This window comes from Maylandia zebra, linkage group LG14 (assembly GCF_041146795.1).
Source record: "Maylandia zebra isolate NMK-2024a linkage group LG14, Mzebra_GT3a, whole genome shotgun sequence".
Lineage (NCBI taxonomy): Eukaryota > Metazoa > Chordata > Actinopteri > Cichliformes > Cichlidae > Maylandia > Maylandia zebra.
In genome coordinates, this window is record NC_135180.1 from 40,304,533 (window position 1) to 40,330,666 (window position 26,134).

Sequence of the window (26,134 nt, forward strand, 5' to 3'; positions counted from 1 at the left end):
GGGGTGAGGGTTACACCTTTGCCCTCGCAGATTTAGTGAAGCTCGCTCCCACACGGCAGAGACTCAGGTGTACTCTTAGGTTGAACGGAGTCGTTTTTTATTTTATTTTTTAGGCTGAATTTCCAAACCAAACAAAGTTCAACCCTTTGACTCAAACACAGAAAACAGCCATACGGTGCTGTTGAGTCAGTAGCAAAGGAATAGAGAAAAAAAACATATAAATGATATGAAACAAGAGGAAAACTAAATAATAATAAAATAAAACAGGGGTTTGAGTCCAAGAGCATCTCTAAGTCCAGTAAGGAAATACATTTCAGGGCTTTTGTGTCCAGATCTGGAAAATACTTTGAGATGATTCTTCCACGCACAGAAGTGGGCTCGGACTGTAATATGTTGCTAAAATAATCACATTATTCAGTCCAGATTTTTGTCTTTCATTAATACTCCAGTGTTAGTCCACATCATATACAGAGCAAAGAAATGTTTTAGAACAAAGCCAACTTTGAGAATCGGTCCAAACTCACAAACTAAGTTGGGCTGTAATAAAACATTTTCCACAGTCTCAGTGTTGTCTTCACAGAATCCACAGAAAAGTCTTCCAGTTCAGCCTAAAGTGTGAAAACTGAGAAAACTCGTTCACAAGTTTAAATTCATTGTCGTATTTTTTGGCCTCCTCATCCTCACTGAAAACAACACATTTCCTTTTCAGTTTGCCAGGCTAGCATTTTGTTGACAAAAGGTTTCTTATTAATCGATTCTTGTCTTCCCTCTCTCGCTGGATACCTTCAACAGTTATCGGTCTCACTTCTACACCAAGGTTGGAATATCTCCCAGTCTGTTGAACCATTGTTTTAAAGGGTACCGGGACGATCTTCATACCTGTTTTGTCCATGAAGTGAGTCACGGACCATGGTGCTTTTTGCTCCCTTTTTGATTTTCTGTTAGCACCAATGTGTCCTTAGTTTCACTTGAGTGTATTATGTGTTGTGAACTCATGCTTGTATAGTAGAGGAGAGCTTGTTGGTGGAACTTTGACAGCTTTGTGGGCACTTTGAGAATATCACGGTAGAGAAAGTCAATACCTCGTAATTTCTGTGTCTGACAAAAGAGCTCAAAAATCTTAGTTTGAGGCTCCGTTCATAACCCCCAAATCAAAACTTCTCTACACTCTTAACCCTATCAGCTCATCTCCTGTAGAGACATTTATTATTTCTCCAAATGAAATTCAAATTCACGCTGAATTTGAGTCATTCTGTCACAAACTCATCTCGGATAATAAATTCTTCCAAACACTGTCGTGTTCCTTTGAAGCCATGAATTAAAAGTGGATTTACATGCTGCTGTTAGCCGCTCTCTGTGGACCCAGGCAAAGGATTACATTTGGGCTCTGAACACGCCCCCGGGCCCAGGACGAGCTGCCCTTAGAGTCCGGGCCCTCTGGGTCCACAGCCTCAGTGTTAAGTGACTGACAGTTAGTATCCACAGACACAATGGCTCCACAGATACTCAGTCCATCTGCAGAGACACACAAAACAGCAGGAAGCCTCAGTTTGTGGATGTACTCATTAATCATGACACTTTATTAATCCTTAAGGAAATGATGTAAGTTATAGTTGCTCCAAGACAGTAACAGGCTAAACTAAACAATACATGTTACAGATTTTTCAAATTTAAGAATTAAAAATAGCACTAATGTACACAAATCACTTAATTATAAATATCAAGAATATTATGGATGGATGCTCACTGGACTCGATCTGATCTCTTTATTGTCACCGTATAACAAAAGTACCTCTGTGTGACAGGAAGTAGAAGTGAGAAACCCAAATGTAAAAACATGGAGCCGCGCGGAGTGTGAAACATGGAGAACAGGCTTCTTTAATCAAACACAAGCACAGCGACTAACAGCTCACAACCTCAATCTGTTTAATGCATGCAGAAAAAGTGGAACACACACACGTATGTCAGGTATCACCGTATCAGACAGAAACAGGAGAAACATCGCTGCCTCTAAAATAAGCACACTGACAGGTCAGCTATGACGTGCTCTACAGAACGTCAGCAGCTCGTTTCACTGAGCTCTAAAGATGCACTTTACTCGTCTACATTCGCTCAGAGCCTCACGGCTAACAGCCCGGCCTGCTGACACTCATCATATCCAGCATTTCCTTCATTTAACGTGACACACCGACCCTCTGAGGACGGGAAATGTTAAACTCTGCCTCCCAGAAATGACCCTCAGGCCCTCAGCTGCTTTCCTCTGGAACAAAAGAAGCTCCACGTGCTGCAGGAGGAGGTGGAGTTGGACGGAGGACGGCCAATCATGGATGCCTGTGGCCACGTCGGCATTCTTCACCTAACCCTAATGAAGCACTTAGACCAGGGGTGTCCAACTCCAGGCCACGAGGGCCGGTGTCCTGCAGGTTTTAGATCTCACCCTGTTTCAGCTCACCTGAATCAGATGATTAGTTCATTACCAGGCCTCTGGAGAACTACAGGACATGTTGAGGAGGTCCTTTTAAATCAGCTGTGATGGATCGAGGACACATTTAAAACCTGCAGGACACCGGCCCTCGAGGCCTGGAGTTTGACACCTGTGACTTAGACCATTTCATTCATCAAAGACAAGCAGCTCCACCCGTCCATCCACCTCAGCGTCCTCCCAGCCACGACTGCATCACTCAGCTTTGTTCACAGCATAATCACTGTGGCCACCGGAGGGCGCTGCATCAGGTTTGGGAAACCCTAAAGTACACACCAAACCCAGCCATGGAGGAAATGCTGCAGGAAAAAAAAGTAAAAACACCTGGTTCCAGGTAAAAGTACTGCATTAGGGGAGGAGATGGTCATTTATGGCAGACAGAGTTTTTGGTTCCTGCTAGCGCCACCTCGCGGCTGTAGTTAGCCTGGGGGTGGTGTTGCAGGAAACACGATGGAGTCGTTAAAACAGTGAGGAAACCACGGGTGGACGACCACGCTGTGTTCATCTTCAGCTCCGAGTGGCCGCCGCGCCGTTTGACCTGAGGCAGCCATCTTTGTAGTTCAGGCGTCGGTGGGGGACTCGTCGTCGTCTCCGTAGACCACGCCCTTCAGGTAGGCCCGTTTGAATTCCTCAAACACCATGTCATCTGATTCACTGCAGCACAGACACAGTGGGAAGGTCAACAGCAAGCTTCGCGTCCTGTCTCAGCAGTTTAAGTCACTTCCTGTTCTTGATAAACAAGAAAAAACTGAAACACACGTGTACGTTTAAACACACGTTTGCCGTAAACAGTCACATGACCACGCGGAGGTGCTGGGGCTCGATGACCAGCTTTAAACCACAGCCGCCCGATCAAGGTTGTAAAAACTAAAGTGTGGGACTTCAGTCTATCAGCGGTGTCAAACATAAGGCTCGGAGGCCACAACTGGATCGGCAAAGCCTCTGATCTCGCCTGCTGGGCAAACGTGAAGGAGGGCAGGAATTTTGGCCTTTAACTGTGTTTTCATTTCAAAATCCATCCGCTGTTCTCACCGAGGTGACGACAGAACACGACAACATAACATTTTACAGTCACAGGACGAGCGAATTTTCTACATGTCGTGCTGACAGATTTCTTTGATCTGCGTTTAGTTGTCGTGTGGAAAAAGGAGACGCCTGTTTTATATTATTTACGCCTCTCAGGGATTAAAAGTGGGATTAATCTTTACAGGGACAGCAGGGGCGCTTTGCTGGTCCGGCCCTCCACGTAAGACGAGCTTGACCTTCCTGCTCCACGTGAGCTACGTCTGCTGCTCTGCTCCTTTTAAATTTAGCCAGTCAGATTCGAGCCCCTCCCCCCCTTGTAAGACAGAGAATCGGCCTGGGAAGCGCCAACCTTTCCCTATGATGTCCGTCACACAGAGGAAGACGTCACTGTGTGGGACAGGAAGTGATGTCGTTTACTGTCACACTTACCTGTCCTTGGCTGCAGGTCAGTCAGCATCAAGAAAAGAGAAACAGGTGAAATATGAACAATATGAACTTTTTTATATGGCGCCAAATCACAACAGCTGGTTTCATACGGTCAGGTAGACCCTGCAGTGACACACCTGGAGGGTAACACTGGGAACACGCAAGAGTGTGCACCTGAGAGTGTGTGTGTGTGTTTACGTGTGTGTGTTTACGTGTGCGTGTGTGTACGTGTGTGTGTTAAACTCTATTAATCGGTGCTAATCTGGATGTTAATCTGTGTGACGCAGCTTCTTGTTTATCACAAACTGCTGTCAGCAATACACAAGAAGCAGCTTAAAACACACACACACGTAAACACACACACACGTAAACACACACACACACACGTAAACACACACACACGTAAACACACACACACACACGTAAACACACACACACACACACACACGTAAACACACACACACGTAAACACACACAGACACACGTAAACACACACACACACACACGTAAACACACACACACGTAAACACACACACACGTAAACACACACACACACACACGTAAACACACACACACACACACGTAAACACACACAGACACACGTAAACACACACAGACACACGTAAACACACACACACACACACACACGTAAACACACACACACGTAAACACACACAGACACACGTAAACACACACACACACACAAGTAAACACACACAGACACACGTAAACACACACACACGTAAACACCCACACACACACGTAAACACACACACACACACACGTAAACACACACACACACACGTAAACACACACACACACACGTAAACACACACACACGTAAACACCCACACACAGACTCACACGTACACACACGTAAACACACACACACACACGTAAACACACACACACACACACGTAAACACACACACATAAACACACACACACGTAAACACACGCACACGTAAACACACGCACACACACAAACACACACACACGTAAACACACACACACGTAAACACACACACACGTAAACACACACACACAGACTCACACGTACACACACGTAAACACACACACACACACGTAAACACCCACACACAGACTCACACGTACACACACGTAAACACACACACACACACGTAAACACACACACACACATAAACACACACACACGTAAACACACACACAGACTCACACGTACACACACGTAAACACACACACACACACGTAAACACACACACAGACTCACACGTACACACACGTAAACACACACACATAAACACACACACACGTAAACACACACACACGTAAACACACGCACACGTAAACACACGCACACGTAAACACACACACACACGTAAACACCCACACACAGACTCACACGTACACACACGTAAACACACACACACACACACGTAAACACACGCACACGTAAACACACACACACACACACGTAAACACACGCACACGTAAACACACACACACACACACGTAAACACACACACACACACACGTAAACACACACACACATAAACACACACACACACACACATAAACACACACACACACACATAAACACACACACACATAAACACACACACACGTAAACACACACACACAGACTCACACGTACACACACGTAAACACACACACACACACACGTAAACACCCACACACACGTAAACACACACACACACACACGTAAACACACACACACGTAAACACACACACACACACACGTAAACACACACACACACATAAACACACACACACACACACGTAAACACACACAGACACACGTAAACACACACACACGTAAACACCCACACACAGACTCACACGTACACACACGTAAACACACACACACGTAAACACACACACACACACACGTAAACACACACACATAAACACACACACACGTAAACACACGCACACGTAAACACACGCACACACACAAACACACACACACGTAAACACACACACACGTAAACACACACACACAGACTCACACGTACACACACGTAAACACACACACACACACGTAAACACCCACACACAGACTCACACGTACACACACGTAAACACACACACACACACGTAAACACACACACACACATAAACACACACACACGTAAACACACACACAGACTCACACATACACACACGTAAACACACACACACACACGTAAACACACACACAGACTCACACGTACACACACGTAAACACACACACACGTAAACACACACACACGTAAACACACGCACACGTAAACACACACACACACGTAAACACCCACACACAGACTCACACGTACACACACGTAAACACACACACACACACACGTAAACACACGCACACGTAAACACACACACACGTAAACACACACACACACACACACATAAACACACACACACGTAAACACACACACACAGACTCACACGTACACACACGTAAACACACACACACACACACGTAAACACCCACACACACGTAAACACACACACACACACACGTAAACACACACACACGTAAACACCCACACACACGTAAACACACACACACACACACACGTAAACACCCACACACAGACTCACACGTACACACACGTAAACACACACACACGTAAACACACACACACGTAAACACACACACACAGACTCACACGTACACACACGTAAACACACACACACACACACACACACACACACACACACACACACACACACACACACGTAAACACACACACACACACACACGTAAACACACACACACACGTACACACACACACAGACTCACACGTACACACACGTAAACACACACACACACACACACACGTAAACACACACACATAAACACACACACACGTAAACACACGCACACGTAAACACACGCACACACACATAAACACACACACACATAAACACACACACACGTAAACACACACACACGTAAACACACACACAGCTGGACCAGCTTATGAGCCGGTTTACATGAGAACATGTTCTGTGTGTGTGTTTACGTGTGTGTGTGTGTTTACGTGTGTGTGTGTGTGTGTGTGTGTGTGTGTGTGTTTACGTGTGTGTGTGTGTGTGTGTTTACGTGTGTGTGTGTGTGTGTGTTTACGTGTGTGTGTGTGTGTGTGTGTGTGTGTGTGTGTGTGTGTGTTGTGGAAGCTGAAAGAAATCTGTACCTGGTTCAGGTTTGGGATGCATGAGCCTGAAGGGAACCTCCAGAGACACCTCACTGTAAAGCACAGACACAGCTGTGAGTCCAGATGTTTTACACACACACACACACACACACACACACACACACACACACACACACACACACACGCACACACAGTGTGTCTGAGCGTGACCCTACCTGGATCCCACCATCCTGTCAATGAAGGGCAGCAGAGAGAGAACAGACACAAAGAGTCAGATTGCTTTGAGGTTAATTTTCCCTCTGATATGAGGCGCAGCGTGCGGGCACGACCCTGGCTGAGAGAGCGCTCCTATTGGTCAGTGACACTTCAGGCTCTCTGATTTGAAAAGATGGAGTTTCATGACCCTGGCACATGATAGAGGTGTGTGGCTGGTGTCCAGGTCAGCTGACCCAGGAGGCTGTCACAGCCCCACATAGCAAAATTGGTATGGCCCAGATCAGGCCCACACAATGTTCTTACACATGGCCCACATACCGCAAAAAATGACGGCCCTTTGGTGGCCCAGATCTGGTTGACATACACTCTGCCGTGACACCGGTCAGTCAGAAGTGCCAGCTTGATGCCGGATCCAGGCCAGACCTGTTTTCTATGAGCCTGGCCAGATGGACCAAAACAAGATTGAGCCAGATGTGGCATGCCATCACATAGACAGTGCCGTCTAAGCCAGGCCTGGCCCACATCTGGATGACAGACCACTTACCATGCCAGAAGTCAGCTAGCAGTGCCGGCTTGACACCAGATCTGGGCCAGACCTGTCTGCTATTTGGGGCCAAGGTGTTGGTGACGTTGAAGCTGTTTTTGTTGTTCTGTGTCATCAGTTGCTCGTATTCACAATGTGTTCAAACCACTGCCTCGTCACACCTGAGCTGCTGTAAGTGAGGTCAGGCAGAGGGCCTGTAGTGACCTTTGACCCCTCACCAGACACCTGAACATACACACACTGTTAACAGCAGGAAGTGTGAGACTCACCCTGAGGCGACCATCCTCAGCACGACCTTATAGGAGACCAGAATCCCCTGAACCTCCTTCAGGACCTCCTGCTTCACACTGAGACACAGACAGCTCTCATCAGCTTAAGGAAAACTTTCTGAAAGTCACACAACGCTCTTTCGCTAAGCTCAGGAAACTCAGGTGCTCTCGGCATTGTGTACTAGCACGCTATGTGGTTAAAGGACAGGTTCACAGCTCTGTCAGGGGTCACAGGTGTCTGAAAGCACGAGCAAGGTTTCAGGCTCGTCGGCACAAACTGAGAGTCAGGAACCGTTTGCAGCACAGAGCTTCAGATCATCCAGAGTCCCTGTGGTGTTTCTAACCCAGCAGCTAGAAACAGGTCAGAGATCTGACCCCGCAGAGGAGACATTAGGAGGGAGATGTCCAAATCATCGAATCAAATAATCGTCTCACTAACGTTTGGGATGCTTCTGGTTCCACCTCTAAGAAGAAAGTTAAACTGTGGAGGCTTCATGACCTGACAGAACAAAACGAGACCTCGGCTCTGACACTTGGATGAGTCCATTTCTATCATATTTCTAATTTCAGTGGTTGATGTTCTGGAAAACATAGTTCAGTCTCCTGGAGGCTTCCAGTCGTCAGAGGTCATCAAGCTGTGATTTAAATTGAAAAATTTGCCAAAGTGATCCCACTATATAAAACTGGTGATAAACAGATTGTGTCAAACTATGGACCGGTATCTTTACTGCCTCAGTTTTCAAAGATTCTTGAAAAACTATTTGCAAACAAACTAGATTCTTTTATTGATAAATATGATTTATTGAATGATCATCAGTATGGGTTCAGAAGAAATCGCTCAACATCTCTAGCTGTGATGGAATTTATTGAAAATATTGCAACGGCTGTGGATGAAAAACAGTTTGGAATAGGTGTGTTCATTGATTTACGTAAAGCCTTTGATACGATAGATCATTCTTTACTTTTACGGAAGTGTGAAAGGTATGGTTTAAGAGGTGTTGTACAATTTTGGTTAAATAGTTACTTGAATAATAGGTTCCAATATGTGAGTATTAATAACATGAAATCTAAAGTTAGAAAAGTAACTTGTGAAGGTCCGCAAGGATCTGTTTTGGGACCTAAGTTACTTTTACTTTATATAAATGATATTTGTACAGCCAGTGATGCTTTAAAATATGTGATGTTTGCTGATGATACAAACTTAGTTTGCTCTGGAAAAGACATAAAGAAATGACTGAAAACAGTGGAAACAGAACTCATGAAGTTAAATAGATGGTTTGTATTTAATAAACTATCATTGAATGAAAGTAAAACAAAATTTATGTTATTTGGAGGTAGTAAAAGTAATATTAAAGTAAAATTGAATTTAAATAATGTTGAACTTGAAAGAGTATATGAGCCAAAATTTTTAGGAGTAATTATTGATGATAAACTTTGTTGGAAGCCCCACATAGAACATGTGAAACGAAAATTATCCAAGTCTATTTCTATTCTTTATAAAACAAGAGATTCTTTGAATAAGAACTGCCTTTATTTATTGTATACTTCCCTTTGTTTGCCTTATATGACCTACTGTGCAGAAATTTGGGGGAACACATACAAAACATATTTGGATTCAATATTTAAGTTGCAAAAAAGAGCTATTAGAATAATAAATAAAGTTGGATACAGGGAGTCCACCAACCAGTTTTCTGTAGGATCCTCTATGTTAAAATTCATGGACATTATATATTCTAAAACTTTAGAGATGATATATCGTGTGATGAAAAAGAATGTTCCAATTTGTATTTTAAGGATGTTTCAACTAAGAGATGGAAAATATGATTTGAGGGGGTCTTATGTGTTTGAAATGCCTAAAGTGAGAACCAATGTTAAGTATAGATGTGTGTCAGTTTTGGGAGTGAAATTATGGAACAGACTTAATGATGAACTGAAGATGTGTTTTTCTTTGTCATTCTTCAGGAAGCTTTTAAAAATTAGTATTATACAAGGTTATAGAAATTTGGTTTGTTAACATTTTTTTGTGTTGATTTAATTTCTTGATTTATCATTGATTTCTTTTCAAACTGTTATACAACTTATTTATCAATGCTATTTATTTTCTTGGTTAAGGATTTGATTACTTCTATGGGGGTAAGGGATAGGATAAGTATAAGCCATAAGGCTTCAGCCTATTCACTTTTCGGTTTCTGTTTGAGTACTTTTATGTAAAATTATAATCTGTTGTTGTTGACTGAAATAAAAATTTCAATTCAAATTCAACTGAGGCTCCATCACCTCGACGGCCTGACCGGACTTCAGGCTCATCTGATGGAGTCTCCGGAGATCTCGTGAGAATGCAGCCGGTCTGAACACTGTGTGTATTTTGCCCAGAATGCTCTGATGACAGATCTGTCTCACCTGCCAGGTTAAATCATGTGAACCTGTCCTTTAAAGAGCAGCCGTGTTTCCTGTCTAACACCATCATTAAAACCTCAGTGTGTCTCTGACATGCTCGATGAAGCCAGGTTGGTGTCCTCGTGTTTAAGTCGCCCATCCAAAGCGAGTCCTCTGCGGTCTTTGTTGTATGCCAGCAGAGGGTGCAGGGTGTACTCCTGCTTCAGACTGGTGCCACAAGGCACAGAGTCACTGTAACCGAAAACATAACATGATTAGAAACCTCTTGGTCAAACCCAGGGTGGTTAAAACTAACCCAGCTGACAGTGTGAGGTCACTAGGAGTATCTTTAGACCAGGGGTCACAACCTTTAAGACCCAAAGAGCCACTTGGAGCCAGTTTCCACGCAAAAAAAAACCCACTGGGAGCCGCAAATACTTTGTGACGTCTAAAATGAAGATAACACTGTACATATTGTTTTTTTACCTTTATGCTTTGTGTGAACAGCTAAAGTGTGTTGCTTATGAAATCCATGAAGTGCTACAGAGAAAACTACATTTTATTTATGTAATGAACACATTTCGATCTCTTAAAGAAATATAACAAAAGGAAAGCTGAACTACAATGATCCAAAAACTGCTGTGAGCCGCCAGCCTTATATCTCCTTTGGGCTTTTGGAGCCTTGACCTGACTTTTAAAAATAACTGAAAAAAAGCTCTATGCTGCTGAAAAATGAAAAATAGATATTTACAAAATTCTGCCTAAATATGTATTTTACCTGGTTAATGTGTGCGGTGGGGCGTGGTCTGCAGCGCCGCTGCAGGGGAGGCGGACGCACCTGAGCGGCACCAGCAATCACGCCTCGCCACCTTAAAGTCTGTGCTCTCTCTGCGGTTGTGTGTCGGGCTGTGAGCTGCAAAGCTACAGCCGGCTGTGTGCGTACAGCAGCCGTGTGTGAAAGTGGTCAATAAAGAGAAGCTGTAAAGCCTGTTCATGCAAACATCGTCAGGTCTGCCGTGATATGTTTACAACGGGACTTCTGCTCCTGAACCTCTGCGCACAGTGAAGTCACTTCATCTTTACAGGACTGTAAGCTGTCGTCTGTGAGGCGTGAGCGTGTTTGTTTTTAACATAGTTCGCGGTGGAGCTGCTGACATAATGTGGATCCCAAGATCCATAATTGGCCTACCTGGGGTTGAAAGTCTCGGTAAATGCAGGCGTTTCAGCGGGCACACCGGCTTCCGCCAGTGTGACGCTTATTTTGAGCGATGAAGAAATAATAGAAAATAAAAGTGTATTTTTATATTTCAATATCACAATAATCTAACAATTTATAACTACAAGTTTAAAAAGAACTAATACAAAAAAAATACACTTCAGCTAAATGTAATTTATTTTCCCAAACCACGCAGAGCCGCAGTATAAGGACTAAAGAGCCGCAGGTTGCCGACCCCTGCTTTAGACCAAGATGTATCAGGTACGACAGGGGCACATCTGTTTTTAAACAGATCAATGCAAAAATTAAATGTACAGGAAACATCTTCCTTTTGAAAAAAGAAAAAATGTTCTGTCTGATCAAACTGAGACCATGAACACAACTCCTGCTTTAAGTTCCCTCAGAAAATATTCAAAAGAAATATACTTCTGTTATATCCTTAACTCACCTGGTCTCCTCTTTGGCCACAGACTTGACGTACTTATCGTTGGAGTAAAGGATGACGTGGGTCACCTGCTCGACTAAGCACAGAAACTCAAAGTAAGCCACCGTGCTGCTGCAGACAGGGAACACACCTGTCTGCTGTCAGAGGCCTTCAGGTGAGGCAGCGTGTCACCGCCACAGACACCTTTCCTCATGTTTACAAGGAGCAGCTTTTCTGGTTAAACATCTCCTTAGGTCACAATTCAGTTTGGCCAATCGTGTCTGAGCAGGCTTTGGTTGCATGACTTTTTAAATTTATGCTAATGGAAGGAAGTGTTATCAGCTGATGTCTCCAGTCAACCCGATACCACTGCAAAGTGCGTATTAGACACGCCGTCCACTGTGTCCATTTCACCCTTTGCCCCTCCAAAGAGTGAAATGTGCAAGCGTGCAGTAAGCTGCAGTACCAGCAGGGGGAGACATTTTATTTAAAGTCATTATGTCTTGAAATAAATAAGCCAACAAAATAATGTAAATACATATTAGCTGCCTAGCTTAGATGTTTCTGGAGAGTAAGGACTCTGGAATGGACTTCATACAGTTTTTGTTCACTACAGACTTCTCGGCTTTAAATCAGTCGTCTCCCCTGATGGTAATGCAACTTCTGCATGCTTGTACATTTCACGCTTTCCTTTATAAAAGGAAAAACTGGAGAAATGATGCTTGGTGGCAGAGACACGCTGCTCTACGTCACCTTAAGTACTCTGAAGCCAAACTGATGTCACCTGACAAGCTGATGTCTTTGATGTTCCTGCTGGACGAGTTGGTGATTTCAACATTGGCTTTGAGCGGCTCGCCGTGGTAAAAAGTCTGCAGACAGGTAAGCAGACAGGTAAAGTGCTTTCATGAGTATATCTGTGAGAGTCCTCCAGCTTTCAGAACCTGGTGGTTCTGGTGTCTGATTCAGAACCTGACTGAAGCTCTGACCTCTTTGGGCAGGCTCAGTTTCACATGCAGAGGTTTCTCGGACATCAGGAACTCAAAGGTTGTCTCTGCGCTGGGAAGCAGTTTGCTGTCCTCTGGACTGAACTGGATCTTACGGATGGTGAGACGGACAGAACTCCTGCAGAGAGGACGGAGGAACACGTGAAAGGCTGTCCATCGAGTCTTCAGACTGAGATCCACTCTGAGCGACTCACTGTTTGTCGATCTTCTCGTCCTGGTTCTCACCACAGAAAGCTTTCACCTCAAATTCCACCGCACATTTCTGTCCAGCACACAGAAATACACAGTTTGCACATTTACAGCTAGTATCATTCATCGGGCAAATTGGCTGCTTTCAGAGGACTGCGTGACAACGCAGAGAGAGGGAAGCTGATGTGAAACATCAGTGTGTGTACTCTGAGACTTTGTGGTGCTGAAGCAATGTACAGATGAAGAACATGAAAGGCTGAGTGTAGTGATGGCGTTACCTTCCCCACGTCGGACAGTCCGGGCTGCAGAGTGATGGAGCAGGGCAGGTTGTCTGGAAACTGAAGCACATTAGACCGTCACGCTCGTCCTGTACGGTACCCGAATTGGTACGTCTCATTCTAACCTCTTCAACAATAAACACAGGAATAGTAACTAATCAAGACAATCTATACGATTAGAAGAGTGAAACCCACCCCTTCCTCTGTAACTGCGCCACAGACACACGCTGGTGACTACAGAACAATGACCTCGCCCGTGTTCAGATTTCAGTCAGGTTCTCGAAGGTTCTCATACAGCTACAGAGAACCCTCCTCTTTATTTCTGAAAATTTCTTCCCTAAAATGTTAGATTGTCTTTCTGAACGGTTAATGATCATTAATTTCTAACCTCTCAGAGAACTCTACTCTTTTCTGCTCAAATGTGGACATCCATCCATCCATCCTATTCTGCTGGAGCCTATCCCAGCTGTCTTAGGGCAAGAGGCAGGTTACAACCTGAACAGGTCGACAGTCTAGAGTTTCCAGTGAACCTGACCTGCATGTCTTTGGAGTGTGGGAGGAAGCCGTAGAGAACCCACGCACACGGGGAGAACATGCAAACTCCACACAGAAAGACCCCTGTGGTTGAGTCAAGCTCAGGACCTTCTTGCTGTGAGGCAACAGTGCTAACCACTGTGCCACATTTCTAGTTTTAAAGAGAGTTTTAACAGATTTCTGAGACATTTGTGGGGGTTTTGTTATTCTGACTGGTGCTCTAATTTTTTATTCATTCTGTAATCAGGTTTTCCTTTTTTACCTTGAGGATTTTGGATGACGATTTAGGCCAGATCTGCACTGGGTACAAAACCTAACACAACAAAAAGGACTCTATTCCAGACATGACAAATGTGGCCTTTCTGTTTTCTATCCTTGAACCTGATGGAGGGATTAAACCTCTTCCTCTAGCAGGGCCTGATCTTTCCAGATGTTCCAGGCTGTTCCTCACCTCGAAGAAAAAGGGGAAGGCGTTGTTTCCAAGCTTTCGCAGCAACTTCTGCTGGATCTTGGTGTGGGTGAGCTTTTCTTTGTCCTGCAGCTCGGGGTAAACCTGCCGGGTCACCAGAAAGAGGTCCCTCCTGAAGGCCACGCCCATCACATCCATGTCCTGACGGCCGTAGCGAAATGTGCACGACAGCATCACATACACTAACAGACACCGAAAAACAGGAATGAAGCCACACATCCAAGAACATGCTGCACCAGGAGAATCTGGCTCCATCAAACCTAAATCAGTGTGAATAGAAGCTGGAGAAACGTCTGTCAGAAGCTGCTTATTGTTCTCTGAGATCTTTTGTGTCGCACCCACCCCACACTGCAGAGAAATGTTCATCTGCACAGAAAGAAGCTTTCATTCAGTGAAATATGTTTTACACAGGAGCCACAGTCATAAGCCCTGTGGACCTCCTCCGGTAAAGCTGAGCTTCTCCACACTGACGGGCTGAAGGAGGGAGTCCCACGGCACCTCCTCCGGGTTCTGTCTTATGTTACTGCACACATTTAAACACACTGACCTTTCTTTCCTTTGAGCTGCACTGGGTCAATCACAATCACGCCATCTGTAGGAAACAGGAAGTGATCAAATCACAACACATTCCTGACTGTTTTAAAGGTTTGTCACTGTCCTCCTACTGGGCATGAGCAGAAATGGTCAACTACTTCCTGCTCTGCTACCATCCCCATATCCATGGCTAGTTTACAATTAGCAGTAAAACCAGTGAGCACTGTTCTTCAGTCTGTTCACTGCGGTGTATGGATCCCACAGCACAGGCCACCCCTTCTTCTTTAGCTCTCAGTGAAGGCGGTCGCACTTTTCTCCTCTCCTCCTCACCCTTATCTTCCCTGCTTAGCCTCTATGTCCTTGTCTTGTGTGCATTACTTTCCCTGGAACACTCTCTCACAGTCTGTCTCTAAAACCTAAAGAGAATTATGGATTTGATCAACTGGTCTCTGAACGCTATTGACACCCTTTTCTCAACGAGAAGTCTGGGCTCGGGAGAGCCCGAGTACCCTGGAGGGACTTTCCCTGCCGGATACACGATGGACGGGTGGCAGAACTGGAGGACTGTGTGCCTGGCGGGACTGTCGATCGAGGACGCTGAAGATATCTATCTATTCGGAACCGTGATAACAGGGTTCATGCTGATCGGAGTTGGCTTAGCCCTGGTTTATCGGAGAAATAAGAGAGCGGAACCGGCTGTTCAAACCCCCCCAAGGCTGCCCGCTGGGATCGAAACGGAACGAGGCGCGACCTCTCACAACGAACGTAATATGGTCAACACCTTGGAGACGCTTGCAGCTGCTGTGAAGGCTCAAAACAACACCATTGAGCGTATGAGGGGAAACATCAGAGAGAGGCCTGCTCAAAATGAGACCCTTGAGCGACAGTTGGAAAACATCGCGGAACGGATCACTGCAGTTGTGAAGTCTCAGAATCAAAAGAACGACAACACCATGGAACAGAAGTTTGATACCATCATGGGGAGGCTCGCGGCTGCCTGCTGTAACCCTAATTTCCCTCGGGATGATTAAAGTATTCTGATTCTGAACATTCACCATGAGCGCTGTGTGGTGGAGAAGCTCTGTTTAAAGAGTCGGTCCTGGGTCTTTGACCCAGTTTGGAGTGAAGTATGGTTTGTGACTCAGATTTCATATTCTAGCTCTGTCTTTATTTCTATATTTCATAGTGCTCTGAATTTTCCATTATTCACATTTCTAGTTCTATGTTTCTTGTTCATGTTTGGTGTCTTCGTTTCCGGTCTGTCCCTGTCTTGTACCTGTATCTCTCTCCTTCTCTGGTCTGTCTTTGTGGCTCTTTACTGTCGTAGTCCTGTCTCTGTGTTCTGCTCATTTGTCTCCACAGTCTGTCATGTCTCCATGTTTTTCTTCCCCAGTCTTTGTGGGGTCCTGACAGAGTTTATGCTTTTTTCTCTCACAGGGCTCAGCACATGCAGAGATGTCATGAAGACATAGGCCTGCATCTGTCAGTCCCCCATCTTTAAACATTTTCAAGAAACATTTTTCAATCAGTAGCAAAAGCAGAGCGAGAGCAGGTAGTTAGCATCAGGACTCACCGACTGGATCCACAAAGTCGCAGTGATCCACAAAGTCCCTCTTTGCCATGTAGACGGTCACCTGAAAACACACGAGGGTCACGTAAGACTCAGAGTCTGCAGGAGCTCCACATTCCCTCTAAGCAGGGTGGACCATCACATGCTTGCAGAGGCAGAAATGACAGCACAGCTCTGAGTAGAGGTTTTTTTTTGTGCTTTTAGTTTCCCACAGACCGGGAGCAGAAGGCGCATCGGTTCAGTTCATCGATGGAGTTAATGTTTTTGAACCTTTTCCCATTCTGAGGTCAGAAATAAAAAAAAACCTGAATGTTTACCCGCAGGCAAAGCAGACATTAATATTACAGTTACTCTGTCACATGTCAGTTCAATTTGGATTTCAGCACAAAGATGCCATCGCAACCCAGAGGGTCCGGATTAACAACCTGGATCCTGTTGCACACAGAGCGGTGGAGCAAGATCAAGGACCAGAACTTTATGGATGCCTTAAATGGTGCCCTGAGTACAAATCAGCATCCTTTCAGTGCTGATGTTTCTATTAGGGGGAAACTTTAGTCTCTCCAAAAGGAACTTTGATATGACCTCTGCTCTGGGTTTCTAAACCACATCTTCTCCATGACTTATGATGTCGATGCTGAACTATCTTCAGAACTTACCGACTTGTCACGGGACACCTTTTTAAAGACGACGTGCTTGGGACTCATGCTGAGTGTTGGATCTTGACCTGCAGCACAGAGACATTCACATATCAAACGTTTATCATCTCAAAGTTAAATTGCACACAGCCCTCACACCTAAACATCCACTCGTGCATCTATGGATGATTAAAGCATCCCAGTAATATGACCAACTGAGAACACAGGCAGCAGATCTAACGCAGTTTTCTTTAACATTGTACAGACATGAAAGAAACTCCGACTAATAAGAATAATAAAAAAGATCTGGTGGATGGAGCACTCCAGCTGTGGTTTCGGTGGGTGATGGTCTGGGCTGTACTCGGGTCAGTTATGGAGCCGTGCTGCTGCAGGCTGTGCTCAGTGAGATTTCTTCATTGTCTGGAATCACAGACGCTGTCCAGACAGAGCACATTCTCCTACAGCTGCAGATGTGCCTCAGCATTAATGACGCCATCACAGATGTGCCAGCTACCCCTGCACCTGCTCGGAGGAGGTGGGGGAGTTTCTGGATCTTCGTGTGGATGCAGTGATGTGCTCCACTCCTGTTCCATGTTGCATCCACCAACACAAACCAACGCCCACCAACACCAACCAACATCTACCAGCACCTACCAAGATCCACCAAAATCAACCAACATCTGTCTATGAAGGTTCTCAGTCATCCAGGTCATCAGGGTGGTTGTAGCTAAGGTGGTAGAGCAGGTCATCTACTGTTCGAAAGGTTGGTGGTTCGATTCCTGGCTTCCCCTAGTCTGCATGCCAAATATCCTTGGGCAAGATACTAACCCCAAATTGCTCTCTGATGCATCCGTGTGAATGTGTGTGTGAATGTTACTTAGAAAGCACTTAGAAAAATGTGCTTGTGTGAATGGGTGAATGCACAAGTTGTGTTAAGCGCTTTGAGTGCTCAGAAGAGTATAAAAGCGCTATATAAGAACCAGTCCATTTACCATCGTAGTCTAAGGAGCTTGGAAAGAAAAGCGTTTGTTGGTGGATGTTGGTTGATCTTGCTAGATTAAGGAGGTTGGAAAGAAAAGCTGGACTTCTTTAAGTTGCTTTAAGACGTTTCACCTGTCATCCGAAAAGCTTCTTCAGTTCTAAGAGTCAAATGGTGTAGAGTCCCAGATTTTAAACCCTGTGGGAGTGTCCCCCCAAGAGGGACAAAGTACCCCCTGATGATCCTCTAATCACATGAGCCAAGGTGTGAAAACGGGTGTTCCTCACCCTCTGGAACACAAACTTGGAGTAATCAGGACCCTACACCACCGGGCAGAACATGTTCCCTCTAAGCCTGAAGGAAAAAAAGAAGGAACACACACATGTAAAGGAAGCACTTTGTCAGGATCCTGGGTCGCTCAGACCCAGGATCCCTGGGCAGTCGTGGACTGGTGATATTATATGTATTTTTGGTGTTGCTGCTGCTCTTCTCCATCATCCATGAGACGCCACGTTAGGCTTCTGCTTAGTTAAGTCTGTGAGTGTATGCCTACTGGAATTGAGTGCCTTTTTTTTTTTTTTTTTTTGTGTGTCCCGTTTGGATCTTTAGCATCAGAATTGTTGTCTTAAGGCCAAGAAAGATGCCAAGCGGATTTATTTTACCAAGTGGATCATCATGGCCTTGCCGTATTGGTCCATTTGATTGGCCTTTATTATAATTATGAATTTATTTTATTTTCAGTTGCTACAAACGGGACAGACATGACTGGGGGATAGGACAGGGAGAAAGAATGAAAGAAAGAGAGGGAGAGAAAGAAAACCAGAGGGGAGAAGAGACGGTGAGAAGGGGGGGAAGAAAGAAAAAAAAAACAAACAAAAAAAACAAAACTCCTGGGTCACCTGTATGGAGAAAAAAACAGAAGAGAAAGCAAACAACAAAGAGCAACATAATAAAAAAAACAGCACCGTCACAATAAACTAGCTAGCAGTAGATATCAGTAGATACTAAATAATAAACGATATTGTGCAGCACGCAGGATAGACAGCGCACAATGTGCTTTGAGGCAGCAGCCAAGAAAGCTGTAGTCCGCGTCTGTGAATACCCATGTGTGCATACCTGTGTGGATCAGCATGCTTGCATTCCAAAGGTTTCTCCATGTAATGATCTGCTAGGGAGTGTGGGGGGGCCACAGCCCCGTCCTCCAGGGCATGAAGCAGGTATGGAGGAGATCAAAACTCCAGCCATCCAGAGGCCCCCAGAACACAAGAGACCAAGGAAGACCAACAGAGGGGCAGCCACGCCACTGTCCCAGAAAGAGCTGAGGAGAGTCCCAGATGAGGGCTCACTCAGCAGCCGCGGAGCAGAAGCCAGGGGGAGTTGCAGTGACGCGCCCGTGAGCTCCGCCGGCAGCCAGCTGTGCCTGAGTGACCGAGCCCCAGGCCGAGAGGCCGGGGGCACCCCACCTCCGAAGTGGCCCGAGCGAGCCCCAATAAGCGGCCGCCAAGGAGTGAGCCGGTGTGTACCCGGACGCCCACCCCCAGACACAAAGAACCACCAACGCACCGACACCTGAGGGAGTCCGCCACTGGCAGGGGAAGTGGTGGTGGGTGGAGATAGGCCTCCAAACCTTGGAGGGCCTGAGATGTCCCCAGAGAGGTGGCGCCTGACACCCAACCTGACATATAGACACAGACATACAGGCACACACAGACACAAACATCCATTCCCACCCTCATGCTCTCATATGCACTTACTCCACACTCAACCAACGTGGAGACAGACATAAAGAGACGCTGTACACACGATCACACTCCCCAAGCGTACTCTACGAACCGGGTCTAGGTACCCTTGCCCCTGGAGGGGGGAACTGCACCCAGACCCAGGTGGTGTTACCCTTTTCCCTGCGGTGGGGAGAGGCAGACCACCCCGACTCCGCAGCAGCAGGGAGGCCCCACACTCCAGACCGCAGTTGGACGGCCAACTCCTCCTAGCCCCCCCCCCCCCCGCTCCAGCAGGCCGCAGAGAACGGGGGTGAGAGAAGACTCCAAACCTCCCTCCACCCGCTCATTGTAGTGTTGATGCATGTGTGTTCTAAGGTGCAATTAAAACCCAGGAGGGCATGGAGCTACCTGCCAGAGAGCAGCAGGTAAGCGCATAGTCCCTCCTGCTAGCCCTCAATGTCTACGTGTATTCAAAATTGAGAGGTGGGCAACGACGCCAGGGGTGAGGTGTACACCCTGATGGTAATTTGGACTCCGTGTATCGTGCCCACCAGAATTACGTGTCTTGACGGCTGCCTCTGTCATTTTCCCCTCAGGAGGAGCGTGGAAAATCAGAGGGCAGCAGGCACGGGGTGTGTGTGGACACACGAGAGTGGAGAACACGGAGCACGGACTTTTTGGGAAGACACGACACGGGAGTCAAGGGAAAGCACGAGGATTTACTGTTATTGTTTCCATCACTGTAAATAAACGCACTGTTTATACACAGAGCACCGCGCCTGGGTCCTCATTCCCCATATCCCCACGGTCTGCCATGCCAAACCGCGACACACTTAAAACATGCGGCTATCCTAATTGGGCATTTATAAAGTCAGCAAAGAGGCACAGATAAGAAGATCAGACACCAGCGAGGGAGGATAAGAAAGACAGACGCAACAACATTGTCATCCCCTATGTAGCCGGTGTATCAGAGAAACTCAGGAGTTTTCTCCAAGCATGACATCCCGGTGTATTTCAGACCCAGCAACACGCTCAGACAGAAACTGGTTCACCCGAAAGACAAAACGCCAAAACACAAACTTAACAATGTGGTGTATGCTGTACAGTGCAGCGAGGAATGCCCAGACCTCTACATCGGAGAGACCAAACAGCCACTTCACAAGCGCATGGCACAACACAGAAGAGCCACCTCCACAGGACAAGACTCAGCAGTCCATCTGCATCTAAAGGTCAAAGGTCACTCTTTGAGGATGCCAATGTTCACATTTTGGACAGAGAGGACAGATGGTTTGAAAGAGGAGTGAAAGAAGCATCTATGTCCACTGTGAGCGACCATCTTTGAACAGAGGCGGTGGTTTACGACACCAACTCTCTGCCATCTATAATCCAGTTTTGAGATCCTTCCCAGACGCCTTAACGCCCACTCACATCCTGGGCCATCTGACCTCAGGAAATCACATGATAGGGTGGGGCTACGTTTCACAATGAGCTCACCCAAAACCCTGGCTGATTGTGACCCACACCCATTTTCACACCTTGGCTCACGTGATTAGGTAGAGGATCATCAGGGGGTCCTGTGTCCCTCTGTGGGGGGAAACTCCCACTGGGTTTAAATCTGGGACTCTCCACCATTTAACCCTAGAACTGAAGAAGCTTCTCGGATGAGAGGTGAAACGTCTTCAAGCAACTTAAAGAAGTCCAGACGCTTTTCTTTCGAACCTCCTTAATCTACCAACATCAACCAACAACCACCATGATCAACCAACATCCACCATGATCAACCAACCTCTACCAACATCTACCAACACCTAAAAAACATCAACTGTCATCCACCAACATCTACCAACACCTACAAACACCTACAGTGGGGCAAAAAAGTACTTAGTCAGCCACCGATTGTGCAAGTTCCCCCACCTAAAATGATGACAGAGGTCAGTAATTTGCACCAGAGGTACACTTCAACTGTGAGAGACAGAATGTGAAAAAAAAATCCATGAATCCACATGGTAGGATTTGTAAAGAATTTATTGGTAAATCAGGGTGGAAAATAAGTATTTGGTCAATAACAAAAATACAACTCAATACTTTGTAACATAACCTTTGTTGGCAATAACAGAGGTCAAACGTTTACTATAGGTCTTTACCAGGTTTGCACACACAGTAGCTGGTATTTTGGCCCATTCCTCCATGCAGATCTTCTCGAGAGCAGTGATGTTTTGGGGCTGTCGCCGAGCAACACGGACTTTCAACTCCCGCCACAGATTTTCTATGGGGTTGAGGTCTGGAGACTGGCTAGGCCACTCCAGGACTTTCAAATGCTTCTTACGGAGCCACTCCTTTGTTGCCCGGGCGGTGTGTTTTGGATCATTGTCATGTTGGAAGACCCAGCCTCGTTTCATCTTCAAAGTTCTCACTGATGGAAGGAGGTTTTGGCTCAAAATCTCACGATACATGGCCCCATTCATTCTGTCCTTAACACGGATCAGTCGTCCTGTCCCCTTGGCAGTAAAACAGCCCCATAGCATGATGTTTCCACCCCCATGCTTAAGATAAGATAAGATAAGATAAGATAAGATAAGATAGAACTTTATTAATCCCTCGGGTGGGTTCCTCTGGGAAATTCGATTTCCAAAAAAGCACAGCACCGACAGAAGTTACAGAGTTATACACACACACATATATATAAATACAGAGACAATATAAATAAAATATACGAAGGGGATAAATAGAATAAATAGGAATAAAAATAAAAATACAAGTGAATTGCACATTTCAAGTATTGAGTCTATTGCACCGTTGACTATTTACAAAAGTATTGCACAAAAGGTATTGCACAGTGAGGTGCAGAGGCACTACAGCTTAGTTGTTCCCTCCTTTGTCCTCCTGTTTCCCCTCCCTCTCCCCTCCAGAGAGGAGTTAAACAGTTTGATGGCGTGTGGGACAAAGGAGTTTTTAAGTCTGTTAGTTCTTGTCTTTGGGAGAAGCAACCTGTCACTGAACAGACTCTTCTGATTGTTTATGGCCGTGTGCAGAGGATGCCCAGCATTGTCCATAATGTCCATCAGTTTCTTTAATGTCCTTTTCTCTGCCACTGTCACCAGAGTGTCCAGCTTCATGCCGACCACAGAGCTAGCCCTCCTGATCAGTTTCTCCAGCCTGGATGAGTCCTTCTTCGCTGTGCTGCTCCCCCAGCACACCACAGCATAGAAAAGTACTCCAGCAACCACAGTAGGTATGGTGTTCTTGGGATGCAACTCAGTATTCTTCGTCCTCCAAACACGACGAGTTGAGTTTATACCAAAAAGTTCTACTTTGGGAGAATGTCATGTGGTCAGATGAAACCAATCCTCTGCTGTATCATCCATGTGCTCTCTGGCAAACTTCAGACGGGCCTGGACATGCACTGGCTTCAGCAGCGGAACACGTCTGGCACTGCGGGATTTGATTCCCTGCCGTTGTAGTGTGTTACTGATGGTGACCTTTGTTACTTTGGTCCCAGCTCTCTGCAGGTCATTCACCAGGTCCCCCCGTGTGGTTCTGGGATCTTTGCTCACCGTTCCCATGATCATTTTGACCCCACGGGATGAGATCTTGCGTGGAGCCCCAGATCGAGGGAGATTATCAGTGGTCTTGTATGTCTTCCATTTTCTGATGATTGCTCCCACAGTTGATTTTTTTCACACCAAGCTGCTTGCCTATTGTAGATTCACTCTTCCCAGTCTGGTGCAGGTCTACAATACTTTTCCTGGTGTCCTTCGAAAGCTCTTTGGTCTTGGCCATGGCGGAGTTTGGAGTCTGACTGTTTGAGGCTGTGGACAGGTGTCTTTTATACAGATGATGAGTTCAAACAGGTGCCATTCATACAGGTAACGAGTGGGGGACAGAAAAGCTTCTTACAGAAGACGTTACAGGTCTGTGAGAGCCAGAGATTTTCCTTGTTTGAGGTGACCAAATACTTATTTTCCACCCTGATTTACGAATAAATTCTTTACAAATCCTACCATGTGGATTCATGGATTTTTTTTTTCACATTCCGTCTCTCACAGTTGAAGTGTACCTCTGGTGCAAATTACTGACCTCTGTCATCATTTTAGGTGGGGGAACTTGCACAATCGGTGGCTGACTAAATACTTTTTTGCCCCACTGTACCATCATCCACCAACATCCACCAACATCCACCAACATCAACCAACATCTACCAACACCTACAAACATCAACCATCATCCACCAACATCTACCAACACCTACCGACATCTACCAACACCTACCAACACCCACCAACATGTACCAACATCCACCAACACAAAACCACATCCACCAATACCCACCAAGATCCACTAATGCCCACCAACACCCACCCACATCCACCAACATCCCACATCTCTGCAGCATCCTCCTCTGACTCCACCTCTCCATCCAATCATGAACTGTAGGTGAGGGACTCACTGACCTTTACAGTGACAAATGTTTTTCTCAGATTGTTGAACTGTGTGCTCACATCCTGACACGCAGAGTTGAACCCTTTACATCTCCTCTGAAGCTCTGAGAAGATCTTCTCGCCGTTCCACCTCAGTTGATGGCAGATGTTAATCCAGTTTTACTGGGTTTTTTTGTTTGTTTGTTTTTCAATCAAACTTAATGCTGCATCATATAAAATCAGGGGATACTACAAAAACAAATGTATGAGTTTTAACTTCTGGTAACTCGTCACCAAGTTTAAAAAGAAATTGATCAGATTTGTTGTTTCACATCAGCTGTGAAGCTGTTTGTGCTTTTAGGTGAAGCTTCACAGAATTAAGGAACATCAGCTGACCTTCAGACTTCCTCAATAAACTAATGAAACCCATCATCAAACACTCATTCACACTGATAACGGATTCATCTCTCACTGAACAGACTGACCTGAAGCTGCAGTGATGAAGACGAGCTGGAGAGAAGCAGGTTTGAAGCTGATCAGAACGATCAGTTGTATTTATAATCAGCACACAAAGCCTGGTCAGCATGCACATCATTACAGGAATAATCCTGCAGGCAGACACACACACACACACACACACACACACACACACACACACACACACACACACCTTTTCTAGTGGGTTGATGAATTTTCTAAATTACCAACTGATGGCAACAAAAGCAGATTTGAATAAAAGTGGAATTAAACATCTTTAATCCAAACCCCTGACCTCACCATGCACCTGACCGTTGGAGCTTTGCAGTAAATTTGGACCTTTTAAATGATTATACTATCATCTCATATCTTTCATAACTTTTTCAGCTCAGCAGATCTCCACATCAAACTTTTTGGCTGAAAAAGATGTTTAAAGTCTTTTTAAAAATGCAGCCCGGTTGCTTCTACAGCGTCTGCAGGAGTCACAGTCAGAGCACTGAGCCTGCTCTCTGTGAGCAGCTGCGTGATGATCGATCAGAGTGTGAAGAACCTGCAGCAGTTTCATGTCTATTTATACAACACACACACACACACACGTATATATATACACATGCAGATGAATGAAGACTAAAAGCACATGAGGTCAGATGGTTTTGGTTTGTGTATTGATCGATATTAATATGACATTAACATGATCAGCAGGATGCGAGTCAGCTGAGCCGATAAGTTTCTGTCACTCAGACTCAGCAGTCTGAGTGCTGACAGCAGCAACACACACACACACACACACACACACCTGAAGCTTCGGTTGGACCTGTGTTGGTCTATTCAGCTGCTCGTTGATGCTTCTAAAAGTCTTAAAGGTGAGTCACCTGCAGGACCTGAAAGTGAGGACATCGTGGATATCAGCAGTAAGCGGACACGTTAACCTTTGACCTCAGTCACTGACACAGAGACATGTGACCATAATCTGCTGTGCACAGTGTTGGGGAGTAACGGAATATATGTACCGCCGTTACGTATTTAGAATACAAAATATGAGTAACTGTATTCCGTTACAGTTACCGTTTAAAAAGGTGGTATTCAGAATACAGTTACTTTGTTGAAATAAATGGATTACACTGCGGTACTTTCCTGTTTCATATTGTCGCGGGTCAGGACTGTTTGGGTTTTGTTTGACAGCTACGTTCTG

At 45.5% G+C, this 26,134-nt stretch overlaps 1 protein-coding gene across 2 annotated transcripts; it reads right to left on the minus strand.

Annotated features, from left to right (window-relative positions):
- Positions 1-1,549: 1,549 nt before the first annotated feature.
- On the minus strand, positions 1,550-24,997 carry LOC101486393 (S-arrestin). 2 transcript variants are annotated; one of them, XM_004572557.4, is made up of 16 exons: positions 24,951-24,997; positions 17,369-17,436; positions 16,716-16,776; positions 15,156-15,200; positions 14,591-14,790; positions 13,606-13,665; positions 13,333-13,400; positions 13,121-13,256; positions 12,919-13,003; positions 12,159-12,231; positions 10,609-10,746; positions 8,119-8,196; positions 7,305-7,319; positions 7,129-7,181; positions 3,938-3,947; positions 1,550-3,136 (listed from the first exon to the last, which is right to left on the minus strand). In XM_004572557.4, the coding sequence occupies exons 2-16, from the start codon at positions 17,414-17,416 to the stop codon at positions 3,043-3,045; spliced, it is 1,164 nt and encodes a 387-aa protein (XP_004572614.1). In that variant the 5' UTR covers positions 17,417-17,436; positions 24,951-24,997; the 3' UTR covers positions 1,550-3,042. The 2 variants fall into 2 exon arrangements, with proteins under 2 accessions (XP_004572614.1, XP_076729658.1); XM_076873543.1 differs by lacking the exons at positions 3,938-3,947; positions 24,951-24,997.
- Between the last annotated feature and the right edge of the window lie 1,137 nt (positions 24,998-26,134).

Coding starts and splice junctions, on each gene's coding strand:
- LOC101486393 (XM_004572557.4), bottom strand. CDS start 17,416: ATGAGTCCCAAGCACGTCGTCTTTAAAAAGGTGTCCCGTGACAAGTCG. Junction 13,666..14,590: donor CCTTCCCCTTTTTCTTCGAG/GTGAGGAACAGC, acceptor AATGTGCTTCAG/TTTCCAGACAACCTGCCCTG. Junction 13,401..13,605: donor GACTGTCCGACGTGGGGAAG/GTAACGCCATCA, acceptor TGTGCTGGACAG/AAATGTGCGGTGGAATTTGA.